Source organism: Callorhinchus milii, unplaced genomic scaffold, assembly GCF_018977255.1.
Source record: "Callorhinchus milii isolate IMCB2004 unplaced genomic scaffold, IMCB_Cmil_1.0 Scaffold6, whole genome shotgun sequence".
Taxonomy (NCBI): domain Eukaryota; kingdom Metazoa; phylum Chordata; class Chondrichthyes; order Chimaeriformes; family Callorhinchidae; genus Callorhinchus; species Callorhinchus milii.
Window position 1 is genome coordinate 25,865,593 of NW_024704747.1, and position 27,131 is coordinate 25,892,723.

Sequence of the window (27,131 nt, forward strand, 5' to 3'; positions counted from 1 at the left end):
AAATATCATATACCTTCAATGTTATATACGCACTGATGCGGAAAGATGTTTTTCCTTCCGCCTGCGTTAATTTATTTCACGACCAAAGCCAGGTATTGCATTTAAGGTTAAAATCAATTCCCTCCATTTCAATCGGTATAATTTACAATGTAAATGATAAGCTTTACAATGTAAATTATACGCCGCTATTTGAACATGTTCTGTACAAAATCACATCTACATATTTCTTTTAGGTGACATCTACACTTTACAAGGACGTGTGCTGTAATTTACATGAAAGTTAACCATTATTCCATGGACGGATATGTATATACCCCTCAGGTTATTTTATTTATTTTTGTTTTTAACAAAATCAAACCCTTACTGAATCATACGGCGGGATGGTTTATGTAAATGTCAGGTCGATGTTAATTTAATAGACTTGTTTGCCATGTTTTATTTTGGTTTATTTTGTCTGCAATTGAAACGGCCTTAATTTTTCTTCTAATAAACCAGAACCTTTATTTGTGAATACATTTATGAGGAGAAACGAGGATTCCGTTTCTCTCGGATTAAAATTTAAAAATACAGAAGCTATAACCATCATTCGGGCTCGTTGGAGAAACTCAACCTCATCAGTGGCAAAATAATTTTAAATAAAAGGATAAAACATTATTTATCCGTAATCGGGTAAATGCTGCCGTGACCGTTTCAGACATGAAACTACGTAGAAAATAGATACCTGACTATTCTCCCCAAATACTGATTTGAAATAAATAATTGAAGCGCACGGAGCTCAATTGAGTTTAAAATATAACGGGAGACAACTGTTATTTTTATTTCACTTACTCTTTTGCAAATAATTGTTCTTTTCAGAAATATTTGCTGCCGATTTATCATGAGACAAATGGGCACCCATCTATGAGAAATCCGAATAAACCGCTTATTTGTTGTGCAATGAACTCACTGCAAAACTACACGGTATTAAATAAAACCTTTAAAATAAGTATTTGAAATCATAAACTCACAAATTGGACATAAAAGCAAGACGGAAAATTTACCGAAAACACGTGTGTGTCGCTTGTTCTATTTTTATGACTGAAATAATCGTTAAACTATTTTCAATCAGATATTTTATTAAGATTAGAGAAAATACGTTATTTCGTGTAGGATTCCGTTGCAGCTGTTTATTCGAATATATCGCTGAGATTTCGTTTTTACATCACATAGTTTATTAATTTGGGAAATAAGGCCTAACGTGTTTTAGTAGCGTTTATATCTCAAATCCAGAACGTATCATTGAATATTTTCCGTATTGGCTGTGACTATAGTGCGCCGCATTATCCATTTTAGAAAAAAAGTTTTTTTAAAAAATACACAAGTGTGCAACAAAATGGAGTTTTTTTTTAAATGTAGCCTTTACAATGAAGTTAAACTATTACATGTGTGAATTGTTTGAAAAAAAACCTGCCCCATTTATTTCGACAAGCCTGCGAAACCGTAGCTTGTGCTGTCGAATTGTTTTAAAATCCATTTAAAATAGGCTGCGTGGAAGTTTTTCTTTGCTTGCAAATCAGCATTTTGCAAACGTGTCTGATTTTCACATTTTTTGGGGGGTCGTGAGCGAGTCTACAACTGGAACGCAAATTCCTTGCTGTTTCTTTGATCGCATGTTTAGGAATAAGCGCGTCAGTTATTATTCCACATTCTCTAAATTTAGCTTTGCACTTTTCTGGTTTAGTTTTAACCATTTTGCTGTAATGATTCCATGGTTTCATGCGGTGAACAACTTGGTTATAATGGAGCGACAGCTCCCTCCAGTGGACAGTGCTGTGTACTATTGTCTGTCCAGAACATGGACTGTTTTGAGTCCAGGTTTGTACAGAAACATGGCAGAACCATTGACCAAACGCAGCAGAATGTCAATATATATTATGTGAAATAATTGTCGATGAAGATAAGTATAAGATTGATGGGATACACTGCACATCCGTACACTAGTTTACTTGGATTTGGTGGAGAAAATCAACTTACTAAACCAAGATAGTATGAGAATTTATAGCACAATTGAATATACTAACACGGTTTGTTCTGCTCACCTCTTTGTGCGAAGAAAGAAACACAGACAAAGATAGAGGGAAACAAACTAAGTGTTTTGACAGTTTTATATCATTCGTGCTCTCCATTTGCCGAGTCTTTTTAATTGCTGGATAGCAACATGCGATTATATTTGTAAAGCTATTTATTCCTGGTGTCACAGTAATCTTTGGAGTAGCTTCACGCATCTTTCAGCTAGTATTCTAAACAAAAACCTTGCCAAGACAGAAATTTCCGAAATAAATAAGAAATAAGACAGAAATTTCCGGAAATCCACAACAGGTTGATCTGCACCTGAAAGTCAAAAATAGGTTAACATTTTAAATATTACCTTTCATCAGACCTGAATAGTTCCGTTCATGTTTTATAGTTTGCGTCAATTGCTTCACATCATATGTCGTTTTAATCCATCAATAAAACCAACTATCGCAGATTATTATTGAATGATGGTTATATTAATCTACTTTGCATAAAAATGCGTTGTATGAAATTATGAGTAAGTACATATATGTGTATGTATGCATAAATGTGCTCAGGAAGAGATAACTCTTTGAGTCGATTGCTTGAATTCCAGTGACAAGAGCAGAATTAATTGTCTTCTCTGCTTTAACCAGTGTCTGCAATTTTGTTTGTCACCAACAGACAATAACATGTGAATTAGCTGGTTTCAAAGAAGCCCGTAATTGCACGGAGAAAACCATAAAGCCATTAAGGTCAGACGTCTAGCCAGTTGTGGGGGTTTATTGTACCCCGTTCCTTCCTGTTTTAAAGTAGTATTTATGGAATTGTGACAATAGATGGCGTTGCAATTCAACACCTTCTGAACACTTTAAAGTTTTACTGGAACTTCTTTAGTGAAGATGCAAGAAGTTTTAGTTTTACGACTGCATAGCATTGTCTTCAATCTGAGGTGGCAAACGTGATAGTCATGTGAAATAACATGCAGTCGCTTGTGTGCTATATGGTCAATTATGTGCAAGGCAACCACCAATCTGTACTCAGTGCTTTATAGCTCCTGTGCAAATACTTTTAACCGTGAGTGTATGACTGTGGTGAGTCGACTAAACACATTTGCAGCTGGGAATCATTGCAGTGTGTCATTTAGTCGGATATTGGTAAATAGCGTGAATAGTAAAATAATAGTCAAAGCTTGAGAGGAAAAAAAACACACCGCCTTATAACACAGTGCCCACATAGGCCTACTTATAAGGAGGATAACTTCAATTGTTTTGGGGCTGAAGTTAACTCCTTTTGGTGTTTAACCAAAACATTTTATTTAAAATCGTGATTAATAATGTAGTTGCTGGATCGATATTAACTGTGAAACATCATCTTACATCTGAAATCCCGTCCATAGGCGTCAATTAACATCCTTGAATCATTATACTATTATAATAATTATAATCAATTAATTTCCATGCTGAAATAAAGTGTTGATCCGTTAACTGAACGAATTTCCATACATCTCCTGTTGTTATCTGCCTTAGAGTTTCTGTGATCCTTTCACCAACCAAATGCAAAGCAGAAGCTAATACCGCCTCTGCGTTTTATCCGTAACATACAGCTTTTGTAACTCTCGCTAAAAGGGTGTTTAATTGAACTCAAACTGCGTTTACTGAATCCTTAAACGACCGTTACAGTAGCACAAAAACGGAATTGTTTATGAACTTTTTATTGTTGGTATCACAACGAGCAAAAGTGACGTACACAATATATATATGGGCTGGTACATGAGTGGCATCTTCTGGTTTTAATTATAGTATTTTGTGTTTTACAGCATAGAATAAGTTTTACAGTTACGGCTGTGGTGGTTGTTAAATACCATGGAGCAGTTGGTGAGTAAGTCCAAAACTACTGTGACGTTAGCTTTTTTTTTGCATCTAAAAATACATTAATTACATCATTTTGGACTTATATAATAGTCCAAGTAAATCGCCTCTTCAGAACATTATTCGAATCAGCGAAAAGAGCACGACGTTAAACTATGTTTTATCCACTTCACAATTACTAAATATACTTGTTTTACACTGCCCCAAACTCACGAAAAAGAAAGATGCATCAAAACAGTTTCGAACATTCCAGAATTAAATCTGTTTCCATGTACCTGTGCCACCCGGTCGAAATGTCAGTGTTTTTATGAAGACTTATTGTATTCGACAAATATATGTTCTCGTCAAAATTGTATGAAGCTCTTTAATTTTGCTTGGAGTATGATAAAATAAATATTGTATTGGGGCTGACTCTCTTTGTCACCACAGTGGTATCTGTCATTCTGTTGGCTAATAACTGCCCTGATATTAAGCCCTTGGCAGTTGTGTTGGATTCGACACCGAATAAAATGAATAAAAATGGAATAAAACGACAAAAAATGGGGTACAAAAATGGTAACATTTCCATGTGTTTATGGTATCTAAAGAATACACTACAGGCAGAAACATTAGTCAACGACAATACAAGTTGCACGACTAAACAAAATGTCACACATGGGCAAGGTTTTACCTCTATATATAAAACAAGTACACTTTATTAACTTCGTCAAAGTTTTAACGTGATAAGACCGACTTGCTGACATCAATTTAGATTCGGTTTAATGTTGCCCAACAGCAGCAAATCAGGGAATAGTCTCTAGAAGGCAGTTACTTAAATACAGAATTGCTCTGGAACAGTACAACACTGGGAAACATATAGACCGTGCTTTGTTTCTGACTAGGCCAACCTCCACTAGATAGATAAACACATTCGCACGGTCTGCTTTGTAAGATTTTTTTTCGGAAAAACCACCACGACACACGCGCACGATCAATCCCTAAGGCGTTTTGTTATTTCGCTCCTTGCTCATCTTTTTCATTTTCATCCTTCTGTTTTGAAACCAAATCTTTACCTGGCGCTCGGTAAGATTCAAGATTCTAGCAACTTCATAACGCCGGTCCCTGGTAAGGTACATGTTAAATAAAAACTCCTTTTCCAATTCGAGCGTCTGGTATTTGGTGTAGGGACAGCGTTTCTTCCTGGTGGAGCGAGCGTGGATCCAATTTGCTGAAGGGTTATCTGGAAAGGAATTGAAAAAAGGCATATTAATTAACTGGATTTCTGTGTGTCCCCCCCCCCCCCTCCCACTGGAAGTCCACCGTTTGTCAAAAAATTCTCATCTGCCAATAAAATATTCCAAAGCTGCAATATTCCTTTTCAAATCAGCACTCGTCAAATTCACGTCAGCTTCACACAGGAATCAACAGAAGCAGTTAGTTAGCAGTGGTTGCATTCGGACCAATTCTGAAGAGAGAGAGATGCCATTGAAAGAGAATAAAAACAAAGACACCGGAGAAGGTTAAATGCAGTTACAAGAAGTTTAAGCGGCGAAACATTGCTTTGCTTTCCGCATCGAATGGGGTTTTAAAGATTCACGTAAAGATGCATTGCGACGACGCTTCGCAATTTGATCAGAACCAACTTTGTGTGTGAAATGTTAGTTCTGTGCAAACAATATCACCGCTTTACAGCTGGCTGTAGCTCCTCAGACTTGGGTAGGCGTCTAGACATTTTTATAGGTTTGTAAAACCATCAGCTTTGCACACTCGGGGCTCCAGGTTTGGGTTGTAAATCAAGCTGCAATTTTTTTGTACTTACTTGGGTCAAGTTGCTGTTGTTTCTCCTCCTTGGGCTCACTGTTGCTCGTAATCTCGGAGCTGGTGCAGCAGAGCTCCTTGGAGAGTTTGTCCCTGCTCTCTGAATACGACCCGCACGTAAATTCCGGTAGGCTCAGGGCTTGCAGCTCGTACGAAGAACATTCAGTCCTCTTGGTTGACAAAGTTTCCGGCTTGATCCCGTAGTGCCGCCCGTTGGAGTGGAATCCGGAGAAGGGGACGGGAGCCGAGATCGGATCCAACCAGGAGCGCACGTATCTGGAGTCCGAGGTTGCAAGGTGCGATTGATGCATATAAGGATGATAGATGCCCGCAACTGCGGCGGAGGATTGCGGATGGACAGGAGCCCAAGAGGAGGAAAAGACCGCCGATTTGGGGGCAAAGCTGCAGGAAGAGAAATCCGAACTGTCCGCTACACCTGATGGCCTTGAAGCCGGGTTGTGCGTCCCTTGAGCGTATCTGGTGGCGTACAGCTCCTCGGCTTCCTGTCCTATCAGGGAGTCCACATAATAGCTGCCTATAGTGCCACCGGTCGACATTTTAGGTACTCTCGCATTCATAGAAAAGGTTACACTGGAAAGTGTATCTCTGATACCTTCCCTCAGAACAATCATAGTATTTTGCCGACCGCAGCGGCGGCTATTGGTTGTGGGCTTCACGTGATTGTATTTACCAATACACCGAGTAAATCAATCCGCTCATCAATGTAACCAAAAATGGTGCGAGGCCCGCGTTATATGAATTAGGAAACAGATTACCAATGGGCAAAACTCATCTCAATAAAGTCGGTTGGTTTAGGGGGGGGAGGAGGAGGGTAGAGGGGGAGGGGAGGAGGGGGTGCATGGAGCAGGGAGAGGGGTGGGGGGAGGGGGGTGGGGGTTGGGGGGAGGGAATAAAAAAATAATCTGCAGCAGCCAGATTTGCAACCTCTCCAAAGTGCAGTTAAAAATAAGGTTGTGGAGAAGCACGGGGGGACTATTTTTCTCCCGTAGACCAATTAATGCCTGTCACTCGTTTCATAATCAGCAGTGCGTAGTCCATGATCTATGTCAAGAGCGAATATCTGTTAGTTTAGCGTAATAAAGCATCAAGAAAACACCTTCGAGGTATGTTAGTGTTTCTGTACTGTGTGCCACTGCTTAGAAAAAAAATAGAAATGTAAAGGAGAGTAAAACAATGTGATATAAAATGATCGATGGGGTAAGCGTTTTTTTATACCTTGAATGCAGGTCTGTACCGATTTTATTTCACCCCTTTTAAATGGTCGCCTAATATTATAATTTGTTTCAAATATAACCACATTTCGGAGCAAAGTGTTCCTCACCGCTTTATAGCCTGTACTCAGAAGCCACCATAAATGTTTTTATGTCTATCAATAAAAATTTTATGAGGTGCATTTGATTCTACATTAATGTGTCTTTAATAAAACAGGGACTCTTTTAGCGTAGTAAAGCAGGTCTAACCAACTAAAGGTTCCCACAAAGCTACAAGTACTCTCTCCATGTGAAAACAAATTTGTTTTTTTTTCGTACCAAGGCTTTCGCGAGACTTGAGTGTACCATTGTGTGTACAAGAGAGGAGACCTCAGTCGCTGCTCAGAATGTAAATGCTCCATCAGCTCGAGTGGAACATTTCAGTCCTATAGCTTCCGTAAACAATGGGGGGAATTGCAGAGAAGTCTTTGAATGCAAGTCGTGCAGACTGTGAATGTTTTCCACGCTCACCCACCCCCCCCCCCCCCCCACCCCCCCCCCCCCCAACCCCCCCACCCCTCACATGAAAGGCATCAAAAAAGCTGCAGAGACTGAGTGTTCCTTCAGATAACACGTTCAGTTAGTTCAGTCTTATCCTCTGTCCAGGACAAAGATCAGAGAGGCAAACTTCGTTCGTTGTGAAGGGGAGAAGTTAGGTTACGTTGTCTGAACTGTATTCATCAATTCAGTCTTTTATTGGATTGATTTACCCTTCCCCTCTCCCCCTCCCACACCCCCAAAAAAATAAATAAATAAACTGATTTTCTTTCCTTTTGAATGGTCAAGTCCGACACAATCATCTTGGCATTCACCCTGACGAGGTATTGAGGATAACTGGATCGAGTACATGGCCGTTCCATAGCAGAAACTTAATTTAAACTAAAATTGCTAAAATTTGTCCCACTCTCTGTCCCCTCTCTCTACTACCCTCGTGGTAGAGGGATTATTACCTCTGATTTACTGTTTATAAAATGAAAAGCTAGTTGTTTGATTCAAGGGGAAATGGCAGAATCTAAGATCAACTGAGCCGGATCAAAGACCCGTCAAAAAGCATTCAGATTAATTTCCCTCTATTATGTAACGTTATATACCATTGCCTCACATAGCAGCATTGTGTGCATTAAAGGCAATTTATTGAACAATATTTAACCATTAAACACCCAAACATGTTCGTATGTTACCAACTTACTTTCACTTTCCGCTATATTTAAGATCACAAATGCTTTAACTGATCGTAGGTGGATTAGACAACGAACAAGTTCACGAACGCTTTACATTGAGCATGAGTTTGATCGGCCATGTTTCTTAAAGCGTCAGGTTTTGTTCATTTGTGTTCGGTGTTATTTCACAGAAAGATTTTTTTTTTGGTGGTTAAGTGCGTTATTGAACGATACATCCTGGATGCGGGTTCTATACACAGTGAAACGCGCGGATTGAGGAATACATGTTTTGTCTTTGAAAGGTTTTTTTTAAAAATATCAAATTTCATTCTATTTAAAAGACCACGTTCTTAAAGTTTACAGTATCAACACATGGAACATCCCCCGATTATGCTGGTCACATTTGCTGCCATTTTGCAGCGCATTAATATACAAAGCTAAACCTTTCTTTTCCAAGAAGACACAATGCAGACTATAACAGCAATGCTAATGTTGATATGAAACCTTTAACCAACTGAAAAGAAATACTGATACTGTGAAAGTCGATAATTGCAAATCAATGGCTGTACATTTTCACTGATCTATAAAGTTACCGACCAGAGGAATTTGACCTCCATACTCCATTGGAAGGTTTCTACTATGTAATCAACACTGGGGAAAACATCAAAAGTTTTGTATATGTCGAATCACACAAGCAGAATAACGTAATTAAAAATGTATTCAATGAATATATTTAAACTAAAACGGCCCAGTTTTACTAACTGTTAGCAAAATAAATCCAACACATTTCCATATGTGGTTAAAGATTTTTTTTAGAAGTTGAACCCAGACTGATCAATTTACAGTTCAAAAAAGAATTTTGGTAAAGCCCTTGAAGCCTAATTGTATGTTTCTGATTTTTTGTTAAGACTCAACCGAGCAAAATCACGTTTTATTCAATATGAAATAGAATTTACTTGGAATTTATTTTGGAACAAATGTTGGGCTAAACATGTCCCGCAAAGCTTCGGTCCACACAGTTTAGTACAGTCTAAAACTAAGATTGTCTATAATTCACTCTTCGACTCAATTTGCTGAGTTTTATTTAGCTTGAATCACCATGTTTTTTTTTCTGAATACGCAAGGATATTATATACTTTCATTATCTAATATATATAATACTATCTTTCTCAAAACTACCAATATAAACACGACAGACTTGGAATACAACTTCCGTGCTAATTTATATGACATAATCCCTTATTCAACTGATGACATTTGTAATTTTCTGGTGCTAGAATTCCGTTGAACGATATTAATAACTAAGGTTAAAGCATCCGGAAATGTCATAATATGGATCATCTTATATTTGGATGTTTAATGATTTTGTTTAAATATATCTGAGCTACGCTTTATTTTCTTTACTTCGATTCTGCTTCGGAATTCCAAGACAACGAATTGGGTTTTCTTGGGATTTTTTTTCAATAATATGCGTTTATAAATATATATGTTAAACACGGTGAATTCGAATATTCACTGGATTGATTATCTTCCACATTAAAAGGACTTACTGAGCTGTACCGTTATCTGGTGGCCTCCTTCTATACACACTGCCCGTGCAATGGTTCAATTTGTTTTTTTGTGTGTCACTAGATTCCCATTGAAAAATCTCGCATTAATTAATGCTCTTTTATTTTTTAAAAATCACAAAACTATGCAAAACCGGTCACCTTGTGAGCTAAAAATATTCGTGCAGAATGACCTAATTGCGTTACTAAAATGATTCCTTTTTATTAGTCTGGCTGACATTTACAAGGGACAGCCGGACACTCCTTTAAAGAAACGGTCACTGAACACATTAGGTTTGACCCTGAATAGAACCGGAATTTGTGAAACACATTGGATATGATGGTAAATATGCTATTGCATTTGCCTCATACCGGATCATAAGTATGGGGGCAATAGTAATTGCTATTTACGCTGAACACATTAGAAGACGACAGTCTTCCGATGTGTCACAGATGTCGAGTACCTTCAAGTACTGAATACTAAAAGTGGTTTGGAGTTGCGGTTAAAACATCAATCCTAAATGCAGAAATAATCTAAGTACGTTACTTTAAAACTGTTTTAGCCGTGGCAGCGAGCTGGGTTTACTATCCGTGGCTACTTTATAGGGCATAATCACCGTTTTAATTTTACACATTCGAATCCTTATTTTAGATACCACAGTCATTGTTTTTTTTATACTGTGAAAAAAAAGTAAAAAAAAAAATCCAGAATATTTTATGAATCCTCTTATCTGCGCTGAGGAGGCGAAGAAGATCGATCCCCAGTGTATCTCCCAAACAAAGCTGAAAAATTATGACCTAGCCGGGTATAATTGAGCCAAAAGGTTATGCTCTTATTTTATACAGCCAGGACCATTCCGTGGCAATAAATAATTTAATAAATAGCTGTGGGAATTTACAGTTTGGATTCCCTGTTCCAAGCGAGGATGGCAGCATCGTTTCAGGCTAAATGTCTGCAGGTTTGGTTTAATTAAAAAAAATCAACTGCTTTTGATGAAACTTCGCTGTCTCTTTAATGCCTTGTCACTGGGTACGCCCAAAGGCGCGAGGTATTGTTCAGAAGTGTTGGAGAAGCAAATCGAATTAATCTTTCAGCCCAAACTGTTACATTTCATCTATTCGTCATTCATGAATTGTCTTCAAAAGCTTGAATTTATCTACTGTTAAATCATTTTGACTGCATTGCGCACAGATAATTTAGGAAATAAAACAACGCGCTTATGGCTATTAGCTCGCATTTCTCAAGTTGTAAAACGGCTTGAAGAAATTGAAATATAATTTAGGATTTATTATATATTCGTGCAACAGACACATGCACATAAATACACATGAAATTTAGCATCGCTATTCCATCACATACTCCAGAAATGTACCTTCACAAACCTAATGATCTGACCGCTATAATTGTATAAGGGATTTTTTTAAAAGGTGTAGCTCTGTATTTAACAATTAAAAAGATGCGCTTCTGTTAATTGTTCACATTAGCAGTGGGACGTCTATCTGATCTGTAATTACCAGATAAATGTTCTTTTTGACGAATCATAATTTTGCTAAATGAGAATTTCTAGCATTGTGTACAGTCAACTCTTTCCCCCCCCAAAAAAAAAAATTGCACGAATAACTTAAAACCTACTGACTAAATTAAAGTAAATAATTAACCCTGTGTTAAATAAGACAGTTTTTTTTTAAAAAAAGCAACATTCTTGATAAGGTAAACGTGCTACTGTGTTTTCAGACAACATTGAAAGAGAGACATTATCAAAGTAATGGGCAGTACTGTAACCCAGACTGGGTCTAATGCATAACGATTTCCACAGTCTCCGGTAAACCACTGCAGCACTAAACGCGTTGTATTCCGTTCCCCAAAACATTTGATTGGCTCACGAAAAGGTCAGGTTGGCGGTCAGTTCTCGGATTCGGTTTTCTCTGCTCATTTTCTTCAGTTTCATTCTCCGGTTTTGAAACCAGATCTTCACTTGTCGGTCGGTCAGATTGACGCTCTTACTTATCTCTAGACGGCGCTCACGAGTCAGATACATATTGAATAAAAATTCCTTCTCCAATTCCAGTGTTTGGTATTTTGTGTAAGGACATCTCTTCTTTCTTCCAGTCTTTGCCGTTAGCCAATTGCCCGTCGCAGCCTTAGTCGTGGTATCCTCTATCAATAAGAAATCAAATGTAAGCAATCATTTGTGTGACACACGGTAAACCTAGTTTCAATTGCTTTAATCGCAAGATAGCCAACTAAAGTTGAAAGCAGATTGCATGTTATTTAATGTATTGAAATTCTTGGCAAATACAGTATTCGCAACAAATAGAAATACAAGATGGCTGAATAGCAAGATGCAAGCATTTGATAAATTGAAGAAGAACTGAACTTGAAGGTGTGAGATATTGACTATTATATTGTTTCACTGTTTTCTAAATATCGGGAATCATTTCCTTGTGAATTATGTCAAATGTAGTGTAAGAGTAGAATATGAATAAACTTAAAAAGTACTGATTCTCAATTAATCGCTTGTAATCATGTTTTATTTGTAAACGGAATGTGAAGTTTGGGGTTGAAATAAAAACAGTGTTTATGCCTCAGGTCACTTCAGAGCTTCGAATCGAAATGTATCGAAAGCAAAGCAAAGTGCGTTCAGAATAATTCTAGAGGTAAATCTTAAGAGCATTAAACTTATGATCGCTGTCTTTTATGACACAGCTTAATTGCAATATATGATTATACGTATTACATGTAATACTTCATCGTCTTAGAAAGGACATTTTATCACTTTTTATATGTGTTCAGATATGAAACATAAATTATTTCTGTGAAAACGACAATAATTACAGCGCCCGGGCCTCTCCCACTCTGTTATTTCCGAATCAGCAAAAATACTAGGCATTTACTATCCAAAATACAAGCAACACCTATGGTACCGATAATACTGAGTCTCCGCCACTTTCTTAAATACATAATTTATATGTGTAATATATAGTACATGCATGGTACTGAAATGTCTATACACAGTAATACGTTTCGTATTATTTGGCACGCTCTAACGCTGATGAAACTATCAATGTTTAGCTGACATCTGTCAATGGTTTACTGGCATTTACTATGTCATTAACGATGTCATGGCATTACTGAGCAAATTTCCGAACAACTGGGAGTTCTTATAATGAAAGGAAGCTGTGCTACTTTGCGCAATGCTGTATGAACTTTCTTACCCGTAAGTATTCGAATTAATACGTTTAAATGTAAAACTTTGCAACCAGGTTCAGATGGAGTAATAAAGTAATTATTTAAATGCGGAATTGGATATTATGAATACTCACCTTTAGTCTCTTTGTCCGACACTTCTGAGTCTGAAGCGACTCCTTCAGCAGCCGCACTGGCCTCCAGTGAACTGAGCTTTGGCTCAGGACTTTTCAGAGGTTTTCCTTTGGTGGAATCCTGTGCGTTTGGCTTCTCAGTTATTTTCCTGTCCACTGCAGACTGGCTGGCCACCTGAGGTTTGCTGACAAACCCCAGGGCCGACTGCGGCACCACATTTGAACTGATATCTGCAACATTGCCATAGTCCAGGTTTTTCTCCACCGGGTAAGCTTGGCAAAGTCTGAAATATCCAGGGATGGGAATCTCAGGATTATCAATAGAGCAGGTCTCAGGGATCAGCCTGTGATAACCGGGAATTTCTGAAGAAGTGACTTTAGCTCGTTTATCAGAATTATACATGCAGCAAGTACTTTCTTCCTTCACGCTAGCAGGGAAAGAACACGTGGGCATCTGCGGAGTAACAGGTTGCTCAATTCGGCATGGTCTCGAAGGGTCAGCCCAGCCATCTACCTGAGATAAATACGGATGAACACTCATAGTCATATTTGGGTGACAAATCTCTCCTCGTTTAGTCATTGTCGGGAGCAGTCCACAGGTCTGCATTCCGTAAGTTCCCATATCTGTGCTCGATTGCATGTACATGGGGCTGTTTGAATAGAAATTATCGCCTCTACACGCACTTATCAGAGAATCTACTAAAAACGAGTTAGTAGCGGGAGAGCTGTTGGGGCAAGACATTTTGAGGAGTAATTTGAAGAAGGGAGAAGATGTCCTTTGTATGGTGACATCTCTAGCAAAACATTCCCCGTGTAATTGTGGATTCCTCTGCACAACCACATGACAACTAAGCCAATGGAATTTGAAAGTGGCCTTGAGGCGCTGCCTCCCTCATATCACATGATCCGCAAGGAGCTGAAATCCAACTCAACTGCGGGCAACAGCGACATCTACAATGCCAATTGGAAACTGATCCTTGCTCCAGCACTCTGCCATCCCCACAGAGATTCCGGCTAAAACCATTCAGAGCACGCATACTCCCCCCCCCCCCCCCCCCCCCACCACCACCCCCTCCCCACCGCAAACCCCCACCCCCCGCATAATCTCGTTCTAATCACCAATAGAAAAATAATTAGCATCGGATGCGTATTGCGTTTGAGAGTCAAAATTGAGAGTACATTGATCGAAGGTAAACCAGATGAAGTAAGACCGATAGAAGGTTTTCAACATAGCTGTTGATTTAACAGCCCGCATTAGTAGAATGAAACTAATGGAGCTCAGGTTTAAGGTCTGAGACCTCTGTTGTTTAGGAAAATCCGTTGCAATGCAGTGGCCACAAACTGTTTGTGTATTGTCTACAAATTACGTGTTTGCAATTTAGACCAAACTAAGCCATTCCATTTTGTTTTATTTAGGCAAAACAACATCTATCACTCGAGTGAATGGAATCAAAATCAGGTTGCATTGTATTAGTACTGCAACTTTCTAGAAAAAAAACTTTGATCACAGCTTGGTACAAAAAGCCGCATAAAATAGCTGAGTTATGTTGGCGAAGATCCTAGTGGATTTGGACACGCAAACCGTAAAGGTAACAGCGGATTTACATTTCTTTACTCAACTTGTATTGAGTAATTTGTCGAGTCTGAGGTCAGGACACAAAAGTAGGGTATTGTGATTTGTAACTATCGGGAGAGTTTCCGTCATCGGTATTCATAGCTCTTCTCGGTAATTTTCTTCCTCTTATGGAACTAAATGAATTATATTCTATGTTACAGCTGCAAATATGTAAAAGCATTTTATTACAAAATCAATCATATCTTCGTAAAATATAAGATTGATTATTATGAGAGCCCATAATAGAGTTCACATATTGAATTATTGACATCACATCCATTCCCTCCCACCGTGTGCGATGAATGCCGATGTCGCTTCTTTCCATTACAGAAATCGTTGAAAATAATATTTGGTGTATAACATTGCTATCCACATTTCTGAATACTGCATTTTTTTTTTTTACATTGGCGTATTTGCACCGAAATCCCTTTCGAAATCAATCCGAGAGACTGCCGAGTGCCACTTGCGATTCTGGCCACCGTTAATTCGTAAATGTTGCTTTTAACAAACCATTCACTCACTCGTGTTGCCTAACGCTGAAAACTGTTTCTTAATGTTAAACCCCAACACATCTGCCTGCTGTGGTTTGGTCGCTGATAATCAATAACAAGATTCTGCCAAACAGACGGGAAGCTATTTTTTTTGAACGGTGCGCTTAGAAAACAGTGACTTTAAAGCATGTCCCTCTGTCTGGTGGTTGTAATCGCGCTCCTTGTGTTGAGCGTTTCACACTGATTCTTGTTGGGCCGCCATTCCTCAAAGCTTCTCCGAACTTTCCCATTACCGGATGAAAAAAACTTCAAATGCTGCCATTTATCGAGAAAGAGATTATCAGTGTTTTTGCAAACTACGGTCATGGGGGGGGGGGGGGGTAAAAAAAAAAAGCACGATTTACGACTTTGACGCAAAAGTACTTTTCCTTCCACACAAACCGAGATTTTCCACTTAAAGAGAACAGTTGAGAAAGCAGCATTGTCAGGGTCAAGGCTGCGGGCGGCCTAATTTCTTTGTATCTCCTCTTTTTCTAACGCGACGCTACATAATAATGCTCAAAATCATTTTAGAATAACGGATTTTTTTTCCTTGAAGAAATATCTAATTTTCTTTTTTAAAATTCTGGATCATTGAAACAATTGCTCAAATCACTCTTATTTATAAGGCGCCATACTGAACCGGTTTAGTCGTTTGCATGCATTGTATTGCTCTGATTTTGGAACACATTATTTGTGGGAGTTTTATCCTTGCAATGCTCTTGGGTTTAATATATATATATTATACATATATTTAATGTTTACTGATCAGCAATTGTCAAACAGCGCAACTTCTGAATAGGAATGTATGACAATCCATACATTATATTGCTATAAAACGTAGATTATTTATGCCATGGGTGGTTTGTTTGCCAATGTATTTCTTAATCGTCACATTGCTGCAACACACAGCCATAATGTTTCCGGGAAGATGTTAGTTCTGTCTCTGAAGATTTTGAAACTTTCTCCCTCCTCCTTGTGAAAATGCCTATTTGTGAACACTATAATCACCGAAAAGGGGTGAGTAAAATAAATAAAGAAAGGACCCAATCGGCGCCGTCATGCTAATTTATTCAAAGTGCGTCCTTTATTACAATTTATTTTGCATTTGCTGTAATGCAAAATTGATCTTCCACGAAAGAATAATGGTAGTAGGTACAAATAATAAAGTGATATTCTTCCTGGCATGTTGCATCCTGTATACACGTATACCCGTGCCTGTTTTTAAGTAGAAAGATATTCGGTTCAAATACTATGCATTTGTCATGCCATTTTTATTTAGTTCCTTTGTGTACAATCATTTACTACTAAGTCCGCAAACCTAAAAGTCTACATAGCATAAATATTCATGCACTTTTATATGACAATAAAATAAATTGTTGTGATTAAAATAAAATCCAATAATGCAATTTTATTGTTAACAAAGAGTACCATTAATTAAACATATATAGTTAGCATGGGTATATGTGGAATAATAAGGCGTGTAAATGACTCTTGCAGGCAATAGCCCATTCCCTAGGTCACATATATAAGCAATGAAATGTTGAACGAGAGCCAACGGTGTGTTTTTATTGCACAACGCCTCCCCATATCATAAACTACATTAAGATTCATTGTCAACAATATCAAACCGCTGTGCCTTTGCTTGAAAGCAACAAATATTCAAATAGTGGTGACTGTGGCAGAACTGCAGTGAAATGTCGCTGCACTGCTTCCAAACAACAGATTTTTGCAGCCTTGAACGAGAGATCCCCCATTGTCTTATGGCCCACGCAATGCCAAATAGCTATCTGTAAATAAATTCTATTACTCAATTACATAGCCTTCAAAGGATAACACGTCTAGATCTTAGAATTGGCAGCGGATAGCAAAACATAGTGTCTCGGCGTTGAAGTATTTACTTTTCAGCAAATGTAAGATAGTGCCCTCCTAAGAGGATGGGATTTTTGTTGACTATTGATCGGTGCCATTCATTTGGCCTTGCGTTATATCTGCTACATTAAATATAGCAATTATGTACCGCAGCATAATGTATGATGACATAGCGAAGGTTACATTTACTTCTATGCTTGCTTTTTTAGTTGTAGCGCCTTATACTGCAGCGTCTTATGCAGAAAACTTGTTAAATAGCACCTTATCATTGTATTTTCTCGTCTAAACTACTCGGTGTTTATACTGGAGCACGATCACTTGTATCTCTAAGCTGGTTGATTGTATCACAACGCACATTAAAACAATAAAGGTCTGAATAATGTATTTACTAGACATTTATTCAGATAGCGTCGTCTGATAACTACCGCATCACACAAGCAAAATAACTGAATTTGTATTCTGTACGACATATTATAATTGTCTATTTCAAAAAGCTTACATTAAAAAAATTAAGTCCATGAACCTGTATTATCAGGTTTCTGGTAAAACAAAAAAAACTCATAAAATGTTACGACGACAGCCACACCAGACTTAACTGTTGCGTAGACTTTGGAGTGTAAAGTGCCCTGGTATAGAGAATAAAAGACTGTATTATCAGCCAAAGTCATCTTTAGGGGCAGCTCAATTGGCACTGGGGCAAATTTCAGCAGCGAAAACGTACATTAACAATAAGAACTAAGTAGGCTGACGGATTAGTCTCCAATTGATGCTTTATTCTTCAATAACGCGGTTATAGGCTCTTTATGAGAGCAGTGTTACATGTCGTGCTACCTACATTAGTTCTATTGATACCGCTTAATTAAAATCTCGTAAGACTTAAATCGCAAACGCGGGATACGATTCTCTCTCACCATTTTTATGCATAAATACAGCTTAATGAACACTGGATTGCAACGGGAAACGTTGCAGGGAGGTTAGCGGCACGACACGTGCAGAGATATCTTCAACATAAACCGAGGTGCCCACACCCAGGGGGTTGGACAAAATAAAAGGACAAGTTCCAAAAAAAAAACACCCGACAATTATTGTTTCATTGTACAGTGTTAAATCACTGAAACGTCACGGTATGGCTGCCAAACTACTACACCCCGCCCTGAATTTGCCTGGCTGGTAATCGCTCTGGTTGCTGGACTCTTGCCATCAGTCTAAACTGGTTATCGACTTGTGACCGTGAAACCGCCAACTACTCGTATCCTTCACTTTCACCTTGAAGCTTTTAAAGACATTTTTCTTTTGCACGCGTGGAAATTAAAGACTGCTAACTTATGAGAAAAAAGGTTAGCAACGGTTCTTGCGTTACTCTTCATCGTTTAACGGATGGTCGTGCGACGTATATATTATATATTATAGATATATATATATATATGAAAATAGCTCTTCCTGTCTGAAAAGTGTGTTTTGTAAACATCCGGTAGAAGGCGCAAAAGACTTGAGTGAAGCTACATTTGTGAAAAGGTTGTTTCTAACGAATCTTTGCTCTTGACTTGTACCACTGTGAATAGTTTCGGTCAGTGGAAGTTGTTCGGTTAAATTGTAAGCGAATAGTAAATGGTCGTAAATGGTACACTACCATTGTGGATTGTCACTGTTTTATTGTGGACCATTGCGAAATTGCAATTAACTGAGAACAGTTCCAGCAAATTTAAATCATTTAACTCCTTACCACATTAAGGCCCTTGTTTTAATCTTTGCTGATGGCACACACTATTTAATGCCGGTGAGCCATCACATGCAACCCGATGATAGAGAGGTCTGCAATTATTTACCTTTTTAAAATTATTACTTGTAAAGTGTATTTTCCGTACAATTCACAAACATGTTTTTTTCCCACGAGCTTGTAAAATAACTACGCGGTTAAAAAAAAAACTTACAGGACATTTAAAATAAATAAAGCTGATATTCTCTAAAAGCAAACAGACACCCAATTTTGGAAAGTATATGATACAAAGAGAAAACGTGTCCGAATTAGGTGGAATGGAAGATACTAAATCGATTAACTACTTAAGCTCACTATGATAAAAATGAAGCGAATTTCTGCTTTTTACACACCCACCTCGTGTGATGTGAATAGGAATTTTAAAACAACATAAGCGATTAATACACCAGTACTATTTCGTTACAGATAGTGCCATGTTGGCATTTACCGTGATCCGTCGCTTTCAACTATCCAATAGTAATGTGATTTCATACAAGGTTAGGAAAATCTCTACGTAAAGAATACATCACTACAAACCCGAGAAAAACTGTTTCTCGCAAAGTAGAACCGAAAATGTGGTATGTTAATCGCGTCTAAATGTTTGTACCCTTTTTATTATTCCCCTGGTATGGTTTGTACACGTTTGCTGTCAATGGCCCCTTGTTTTAACACTGCTTGACAAAATACAGTAATTATAGACTTAGCAAGGAAACTATTTATATTGAACGTTTTATTTATCACAAAATAACAAAATGTTTCAATTTCTTTGCGGCCGAAAATGCTGTGAACCGAAGTTAAATATAAAGGTTTCTGCCTTTAGAAACACTATCTGTCTTTAGTACAGCGGTTTTTAAATGCAAAAGTAACCTGAAATGTTATTTGAATATCACACACAATCCATTTCCCTCGCCTTCCTTGTTTGTTAAATCAGTGGACAACTATGTGCATCTAAACGTAGGGCGAATGAAGTTTAAAAGCAGGTTTAGTGTAATAGTTTGAAAAGACTGGTTCAAACAGTGTACTCCGGTTACAATACTTAGCAGCTTTCTTTAAGTTGATCATTTAATATAATCGTTTCAACCTACTTTTAATTCCCCCACGAAGACGCTTTAGAGTTTTAGTATTGCACGATAAACAAATTGTCTTCCATTCATGCCAAACGTTATTATAGTAATCTGGTTTACTCCAAGAATCTTCGATCTGATTGTGAAATGTCTAACCCTTTTGGTTCGGGCCCCTCAATGTGTAGCTTCATTGTTTGCTGAACAAATTATTCAATCAAAAATAAAAGCACTGAAGCAAATGCGACGAACCTCGTCAAATAAAACGTCGAATTTTGCCTTTTGCATCGGCAACAGAAACTGATTTTCATTACTGTGGTCACGTAACTAACTATGAGGCAGAAACGCCCTTCTTAATCTTTTCTTTGCGCCAGAGCAATAAACTGAATTAACTTACGATTGCAATGAGCTGTCTTCGGGACTCAATTTAATTAGTTAATACTTGCTTTAATTCCATACTCCGGGTTGGTGCTTCCACTTACATGACAGACACCGGGGAAAAGTCTACAATTCGTAATTCTTAGCTTGTTTCAGTTGGCTCCATGTTCATCCCTGAAAGCCATTACCATGTAGGCTTTTCACCCACATCCAGTTGCTGGACTCTGGAGCTGAATTACGCCCCCGTGTGGCCATCCGCTACACCAACCAGTGGCAAACAACATCTCCAATGTTACGAGCCTCACTGTCAGATATTGTCACATAATTGTCGGTTCTTACACGGGCCTAATCCAATTAGATATGTTATTGGTAATTAGAGCGGTGCACGCAGACCGGGGGGGAAGACGTATTTAGCAGATTATCGGCGTCCCATGAATCCAGAGAATGTGGAAACACCCCGATTTACATTGCAAACTTCAATTTGTGAGCCGTGAGTTACTTTTTTTTTCCCCCCCCACCACCCACCCCCTCTCATTTCCATAGAAACCTCCACACCGGTGCGTCGCTGGTGCGGTCTGTGGACGTACAACCAAACAAACCCTGGGCAACTTTTCCCATTAAGGGGCTCATCCTTCCTACATAAACTTGTTGAACTATTGATTGAAAGTCTGTCCTTACTGAGAGCAAATGAGTTTATTGATGAAGGCTGTAACACAGAAATATCTTTCGACAGTATTGATGAAAAGAACCATTGGTAAACACGTGTTCTTTTTTTCACTGAAAGACGTGTTTGAAGTTAGTGAATGTTCGAGTTGATTCCCTACGTTGATTATGTGCGTCAGTATTGATACGCACTGCAGCATAATGTTACATATGTACAGATCTTATGTTTTACGTTTGGAGGGAAGCTGCAAGAACAACCAAACAGCCACCAGGCGCCTATTTCTTCAAAAAGGTTAAAGGTGATGACCTTGACATTATAGAAGTTCAAAGGCAACATTATAAGAATTCCCCTACAAAATATGTTTTAGTACCCGCAAGAGGTGATGCCAGAAAGTTGCTACGTATCATCCCGATCTTCCTACTTTATTACTTTTGTCAACGGTGTTTTTTTTTAGAAAACAATATATACGATTTTACATATAAAATCATATTTTTACTTTGTGATTGATTGTGTTTTGGTTTACTGGTTACCTTGACATTGGTGTTTTCTTCTATGTTAAAATCCTCGGTCGATTCTTTATTTACTTTGATTTCCCTCATTTTCCTTTTGTTTGGAGTATATTGCGGAAGTCTTTCTCAGTGACCAGAAGGTGTAATAAGTCGCCATTAAGCTGTTTACTGCAGTGGACTTTATGATGTTGTCTAGACAGTTCAAGGTTTTATAAACAGCCCACATTGTCACACCGCACGAACAGACAGGAGACAATTCAACAATTCTTTCACTGACGTGAAACGCAGGAGTTTAGTGAAGTCTTATTTGATGGGATATAAAACACTGAAAAGTCTGCTTCAGGCCGAATTATGTTTTCAATATAAAATGAGTAACATTTTCAGTATAATGTGAGCAGTTGTTAATTCAGCGTTAAATGAAGATAGCTGTTAGCAATTTTAAATAATCAACCAAAACAGGTTCAGTAATTAATTTTGACATAGATTTTTTTAAGATGAATATGAAAATAAATTAATAGTAGTAACTTAATATGTGTATTGTCAAAAAAAAGTAGGGTTATCTGCGCCCCAAATACATTTCATAATGTTATTAATTAAAATGATAAGGGAATCCATATTCATTCTTATATTTCAGTGAACAAAAGTTTCCTCAGATAAGTAGTTAGGGAGAACTATACATTGCCTGTCTCTGTAGCAATATTTTCAGACAATTTAGTGGTTTTATTGTATTTCTGAGAACAATATGAACGATTAAAAGGAGCAGTTTATAAATATCTATTTCGGTGAGTTAAAACACAAGAATCTCTCTTTTTTTTAAAAAAAAAGTTTATTTATAAGAAAGCATCTAAGGCCTTTATTCACTTGAGAAAAATACAAAACAACACATGCTTTAATCATAAAATGTCAACAAATTATAACATCAAAAGTATATCAAACCGCAACTATTGGACATCTCAACTGTGGGAATTTCTAATTAACAAATAAAATGTATACAACTGAGAATGTAACATAATAAATATACATTTTGTTCTTTCCATGACATTGCATATACAAATTGAATAGCTCAGATCAGTTTGGCTACACATTGATTGAAACAAATAAAAAATATATAGTATTGTCTGATTGAGCCTTCGCTGTGACATGAACAATAGTTTCACTTCACTTCAGCACACTGCAGCCTATTACCCTGATTTTATTGATTGAAAAGCAGATTGCTGCTCCTTTCTGTGCCAAACTTCAGAATCCCGAAGAACCTGAGGAATCGGGTAATAGAAATGCTGAGGTATTATCTTATAAATATGCTGCAAGTTTCTACACGATCAGTCGCCGTGAACCCGAATCCATTCCAAACATAGTAAGTACGCTCCCTTTTCCACCGAAGAAGAGACAGACTGTTTCATTACACTGATAGTTCCTGATTGTATAAGTACTGATCGATGGAAGGGCAGTAAGGAGACCGGAGGTTTCATCACGAACGAGCTACGTCTAGTCACAATAAAGGGTTCCCAGTAAAAAAGTGCAGCCGATCTCTGCTTAATTTCTTTTCTTTCATCCTTCGATTCTGGAACCAAATTTTAACTTGTCGATCGGTAAGGTTCAGCATTCTTGACAACTGCAGGCGTTTCTCTTTGTTTATATAGACGTTGAAGAAAAATTCTCGTTCAAGTTCGCGTATTTGGTATTTGGTGTAGGGGCATCTCTTCTTTCGGGATCGGAGAGGGGCTGAGGGCGACATAAGGTTAGAAGATTATTAATTGAGCGTTGTTAATACCCGCCACATAGCTATAAAAGCGTGTTATTTAATTGTTCGGTTCTCTGTGGACAACAAACGTGAAATGCTGCAGGAAACGCTGCGAATGCAACGCATCTGCGAGAATTATTTCTTCGTAAAGGTGGATATTATTTGTTAGTAATTCCGGCAATGACAGCAACGCGTGGACGTAGCACTTTATTTTCAAACTGGCACTGCTAAAAAAAAAAAATAAGCGAGATCGCGTTGCATTACGATATGAAACACCGGCAGATTTTGCATAAACAACCCAAAACGTACACCCTCGAAATCCCAAGATTTCCCCCCCCCCCAAAAAAAAAAATGCAAACAGCTGATTTAAACAATTGCTCCTTTTATATATTGGATGTGCATTCAAAAAGCCCACCTAAAATGATTTCCGATCGTAAACGATCTTTACAACTTTAAAACAGATCTTATAGGGTATATAAAACCCCTCGGCTGCTTATAAAATTCCACATAAAATCGGTGAGACGAAGCGTTGGCCTGGACGCTAACCCCGTCTTATCGCTGTACCTACTGGAAACGTTGCTTTTCTCTGTCGCACTGTGACCGGGGCATTCGGGGTTGTGGTTTTGCGCCGGAGTTTGTCTCTCGTGGTCTGGTGAGAGTTTATCAGACGCCGTTATACTCTGGCACGCAGGCACAGGCTTTTCGGTCAAGTGTTCACTGTGGGAAGGATCAGAAATCCCATAGGCAGTCTCGAAAAATTGATCGAATCCTTGAGGAAGTATCCCGTTCCTGCCCACCGTGGCGTAGAAATTGCAGGTTGCGTTGGCGCCTCCACGGTGACCGTAGACGGTATCGTTTTTAAATAACATTCCCGTCCTGGTCGGTGGCTGAACGTAGTCCCTGTGCATGATTTCTTCCGCGGAACAGTAAGGCGCATAGCTGCTCCTGTAGTGCCACTTAGTTGGATGCTCTAACCCGTAATCTCTGAAGGACATTTCTCGAACAGGTTGAACCTGAGCTAAATTAGTGGAGTAAGGAAATGTCATTTGGCACGAAGTAGTCTGTGGTAAGAACGTGGAGACCGACGAGAAATCTGCGGCTGAGACATAGTACGCGCAACTGGGCAGATACATATTGGACGTGCAGCTCGTCCGGTCTTCAAACTCGGTCATGTCTTGTTTTGGGGGTCGCGGGTAGGAATTAACAGGATTGATGGCGTTAAACATGCTCCATCTATTCTACTCGAAAGGCGTCTGGTCGGGGTCCGCGAAGGGGGGAAAGAAAAAAAAATTGGGAACGTAAGCTGACGCGCAATTCATCTTGATTGATTCCAAGGCAAAACGAGTCATGTGATCCAATGTAGGAATTACCATATATCAGATTTAGTCATATTGATTTATTCTTGGGAACTCGTAGGTAAGACTTTGGAGTCTGACTTATTAGTGTTCGCATTCTGCCAAGAAGCTGCTTCCTCACCCACCCCCCACACCCCCCCCCACCCCCCACCCCCCACCTCCACCGATGCCAACACTTTGTGTTTTTGTCGAAGGCTGAAGGAAACACTTCAACACACAACGCAATTTGACTCCATATGCAGCTTGTCATAGACACGCTTCTCTTTCTCGAACGTTGGAAAAAACACCCCCAGCGGTTTATCAGTTATTACATTCATATTTACAGTATAAAATCTTATTCTACCGATATGGCATTCAATAACACAGCATTGCATTAAGCAGTTACAGCAGCCCATGTACAACGAAGTGGGATTTGGGCGTTACTTCGTATTAGTGAACCCATTACAACACACATGGGGAATTCGACTTCCAGAGCAGATTGATGTGTGGTTGGGTTTCCATTATATACCTCTTACAGAGGAACTTAAACGGCGTGTCCTTATATACCGACGTGCATTAATTATTTAATAAAGTGAATAAATGCGATGACGAATTTCACTCAGATTTGGTGATGAGTGGTTGCCAGCAATTGCCTTACAGATAAAGAGGTTGCTATTTCTTACTGATAAGTTGGCAGACTCGGGCCCCTGTTACTTCTCTTATTGTGTGACGCATCAAAGATTATATTTTCACTCCATTCATTCTTCTAACCATGGTTAGAATAACAGATCATATCACCATCTGTGTTACTCAAATTAACTACCCAGTGATTTTATGAATTTAGCACAGTATTCTGGCTAGTCTGTAAGTGCGTACAGTGGGACTATATCGTTAAATATAACACCACTATAATATAATATTAACCCCATGAGAACTGCAGCATTTCTCCACCAAAATAAAAATGGAGCACCAGAGGACATTTAACTTAATGTTCAAATACTACGACATATTGTCTGAAACTGCGCATTTCTCGAATTCTGTTTCCTAAACCCATCTCCCCAAAAGCATGCACATACAGTGGTTAAATGTTCGGAAATTCGCGATGTGTATTCTGAAATCTGCAAACATGATCTCAGAGCACAAAGAGTTAAAGTAAATAATCTCCCTGGATGATTTCCATAACCTTTCTCGTTTGGAATACCAAAGAGCATTGTAAAATAAGCCTTTTCAAAATCCATCTATATTCATTGGCCTGTGTTTCATATTTGAAAGCTATTTTTTTCTATCTATATGGACTGTGCTTTAAGGTAATCAGAAGACGAATTAGCAGGAAACGCAGAGGATGTAACGCTAATTCAGAATATATCCAAGGGAAGCGAAAATCACGGAAAATACGTATTCAGTTCATCAATAAATGTAATCCATGTTCTTATTTATCCATATCCCTATCATGGAATGCATACAATATACTGACCTTTAGCATCAATGACTTAATATGCGGCAGCAGAGCACTGTTTTATTGCTTTTGCGTGAGACGAGGTCTTGGTTGAATAATCTGTATTCCGGGTAAATGCAACTGGATATGCTATTTTGATTTGACCAATTAAATGAAGTATATTTGAATTAATTTAGTTCGCATAGACTAGAAAATGCTGGCATATCCAAGTCCTGCTTTATTGAGTGAAACGTGTTTATCACTGATCATAGAAGTGACAACAATTCCTTCTTTTCTCGATCCCAAAATATAGATTCAAATGAAAGATTAGAAAACTTCTGGCAGACAGTGAGCGACTGTTTATTATCTGAAAAAGGTAGAGAGCCATTGTATTGTTTTGATTAGTGAGCGCCAAAGAGAAAATTGTTAATGATTATAGCATAATAAAGATGCTTTGCCAATGATAGTTTCCCTGGATTCAGATCAAGAATTGCAATCCCATAATTTAACATAAGTTAAGTAACGTTGATGATGCATTAGACCATGGGCCTGGGCACCTCACCTAAGTTACTCAACAAAGTAAACGCATGGTTCGTCCATTTTACTGCGAATGTTTATTAATATAATAAAATAACCGCGCATTCAGCGCCGAATGTGTTTCCAGTTGAGTCGAACACAACATTTGCAGCATAGTTTCTGTTCCGGGGACCACGTATCACTTTCGATCCAGTTTTTCGTTGCATAAAATTCAAACTTAAGCATAAAATAAAATATCTTGAAGTGCAACTGTATTTTGCTTCGTCGTGCGGACATTGGCAATAAACCCGGGCTCCTCGGAAAGTGGACGGTTTTTAAAGGAAACGAGGCGGGCAATTAAATGGCATGGTGTTCACCGTGCTCAGATACACAGTTAAATCATTTGAATTTTTTTCTGTGCTAATTGTATACAGGAACGGATTAAGAGCGCCCTTTGTTCTTGTCCCCAGCGCACACATGTTGAAACGACTTTAGCAATGATACGTTCGTTGACTGTAAGGATTTCGGCCTATTTTGACCTCAGCCTACATACAAATACCAACCGCCTTGACCCAAATGACCCGTTATTATACACAATACCAAGATAACCTTAGTTAGTATCACCGTTTGGTCTTGTGCGTAGCCGCCACATAAAACACAATGTAAAGAAAAGCCACGTACTAACCGCGTGTGTTGGAGGTATTATTTAAGCAAGTGTT

At 38.4% G+C, this 27,131-nt stretch overlaps 3 protein-coding genes and 1 long non-coding RNA gene across 5 annotated transcripts in view; 1 reads left to right on the top strand and 3 right to left on the bottom strand.

Annotated features, from left to right (window-relative positions):
• Nucleotides 1-3,312: 3,312 nt before the first annotated feature.
• hoxd9a (homeobox D9a) lies at nt 3,313-6,493 on the bottom strand. Its single transcript, XM_007890047.2, has 2 exons — nt 5,704-6,493; nt 3,313-5,124 (listed from the first exon to the last, which is right to left on the bottom strand). The coding sequence occupies exons 1-2, from the start codon at nt 6,332-6,334 to the stop codon at nt 4,883-4,885; spliced, it is 873 nt and encodes a 290-aa protein (XP_007888238.1). The 5' UTR covers nt 6,335-6,493; the 3' UTR covers nt 3,313-4,882.
• Nucleotides 6,494-10,962: 4,469 nt separating this feature from the next.
• hoxd10a (homeobox D10a) lies at nt 10,963-13,793 on the bottom strand. Its single transcript, XM_007890043.2, has 2 exons — nt 13,005-13,793; nt 10,963-11,838 (listed from the first exon to the last, which is right to left on the bottom strand). Exons 1-2 carry the CDS (start codon nt 13,741-13,743, stop codon nt 11,561-11,563), a joined length of 1,017 nt encoding a protein of 338 aa, XP_007888234.1. The 5' UTR covers nt 13,744-13,793; the 3' UTR covers nt 10,963-11,560.
• The window catches only part of LOC103176478, a 34,238-nt gene continuing 19,393 nt past the window's right edge, over nt 12,287-27,131 (top strand). The window contains exons 1-2 of one of the 2 annotated variants that reach the window (XR_487601.2): nt 12,287-12,338; nt 14,418-14,590. This is a non-coding gene — a long non-coding RNA (uncharacterized LOC103176478). Of the gene's footprint in view, nt 12,339-12,834; nt 12,899-14,417; nt 14,591-27,131 lie in introns of those variants that run through there. The other variant, XR_487600.2, reaches the window with a different exon arrangement.
• On the bottom strand, nt 22,239-24,353 carry hoxd11a (homeobox D11a). Its single transcript, XM_007890044.2, has 2 exons — nt 23,696-24,353; nt 22,239-23,108 (listed from the first exon to the last, which is right to left on the bottom strand). The coding sequence occupies exons 1-2, from the start codon at nt 24,351-24,353 to the stop codon at nt 22,876-22,878; spliced, it is 891 nt and encodes a 296-aa protein (XP_007888235.1). The 3' UTR covers nt 22,239-22,875.

Excerpts from the sequence above, each read along its gene's own strand:
- hoxd10a (XM_007890043.2), bottom strand. The coding sequence starts at position 13,743 with ATGTCTTGCCCCAACAGCTCTCCCGCTACTAACTCGTTTTTAGTAGAT. Across the intron at positions 11,839-13,004 it reads GTCGGACAAAGAGACTAAAG|AGGATACCACGACTAAGGCT; the intron begins GTGAGTATTCAT and ends TCTTATTGATAG.
- hoxd11a (XM_007890044.2), bottom strand. The coding sequence starts at position 24,353 with ATGTTTAACGCCATCAATCCTGTTAATTCCTACCCGCGACCCCCAAAA. Across the intron at positions 23,109-23,695 it reads AGAGAAAAGCAACGTTTCCA|CCCCTCTCCGATCCCGAAAG; the intron begins GTAGGTACAGCG and ends TGTCGCCCTCAG.
- hoxd9a (XM_007890047.2), bottom strand. The coding sequence starts at position 6,334 with ATGATTGTTCTGAGGGAAGGTATCAGAGATACACTTTCCAGTGTAACC. Across the intron at positions 5,125-5,703 it reads ACAACAGCAACTTGACCCAA|ATAACCCTTCAGCAAATTGG; the intron begins GTAAGTACAAAA and ends ATTCCTTTCCAG.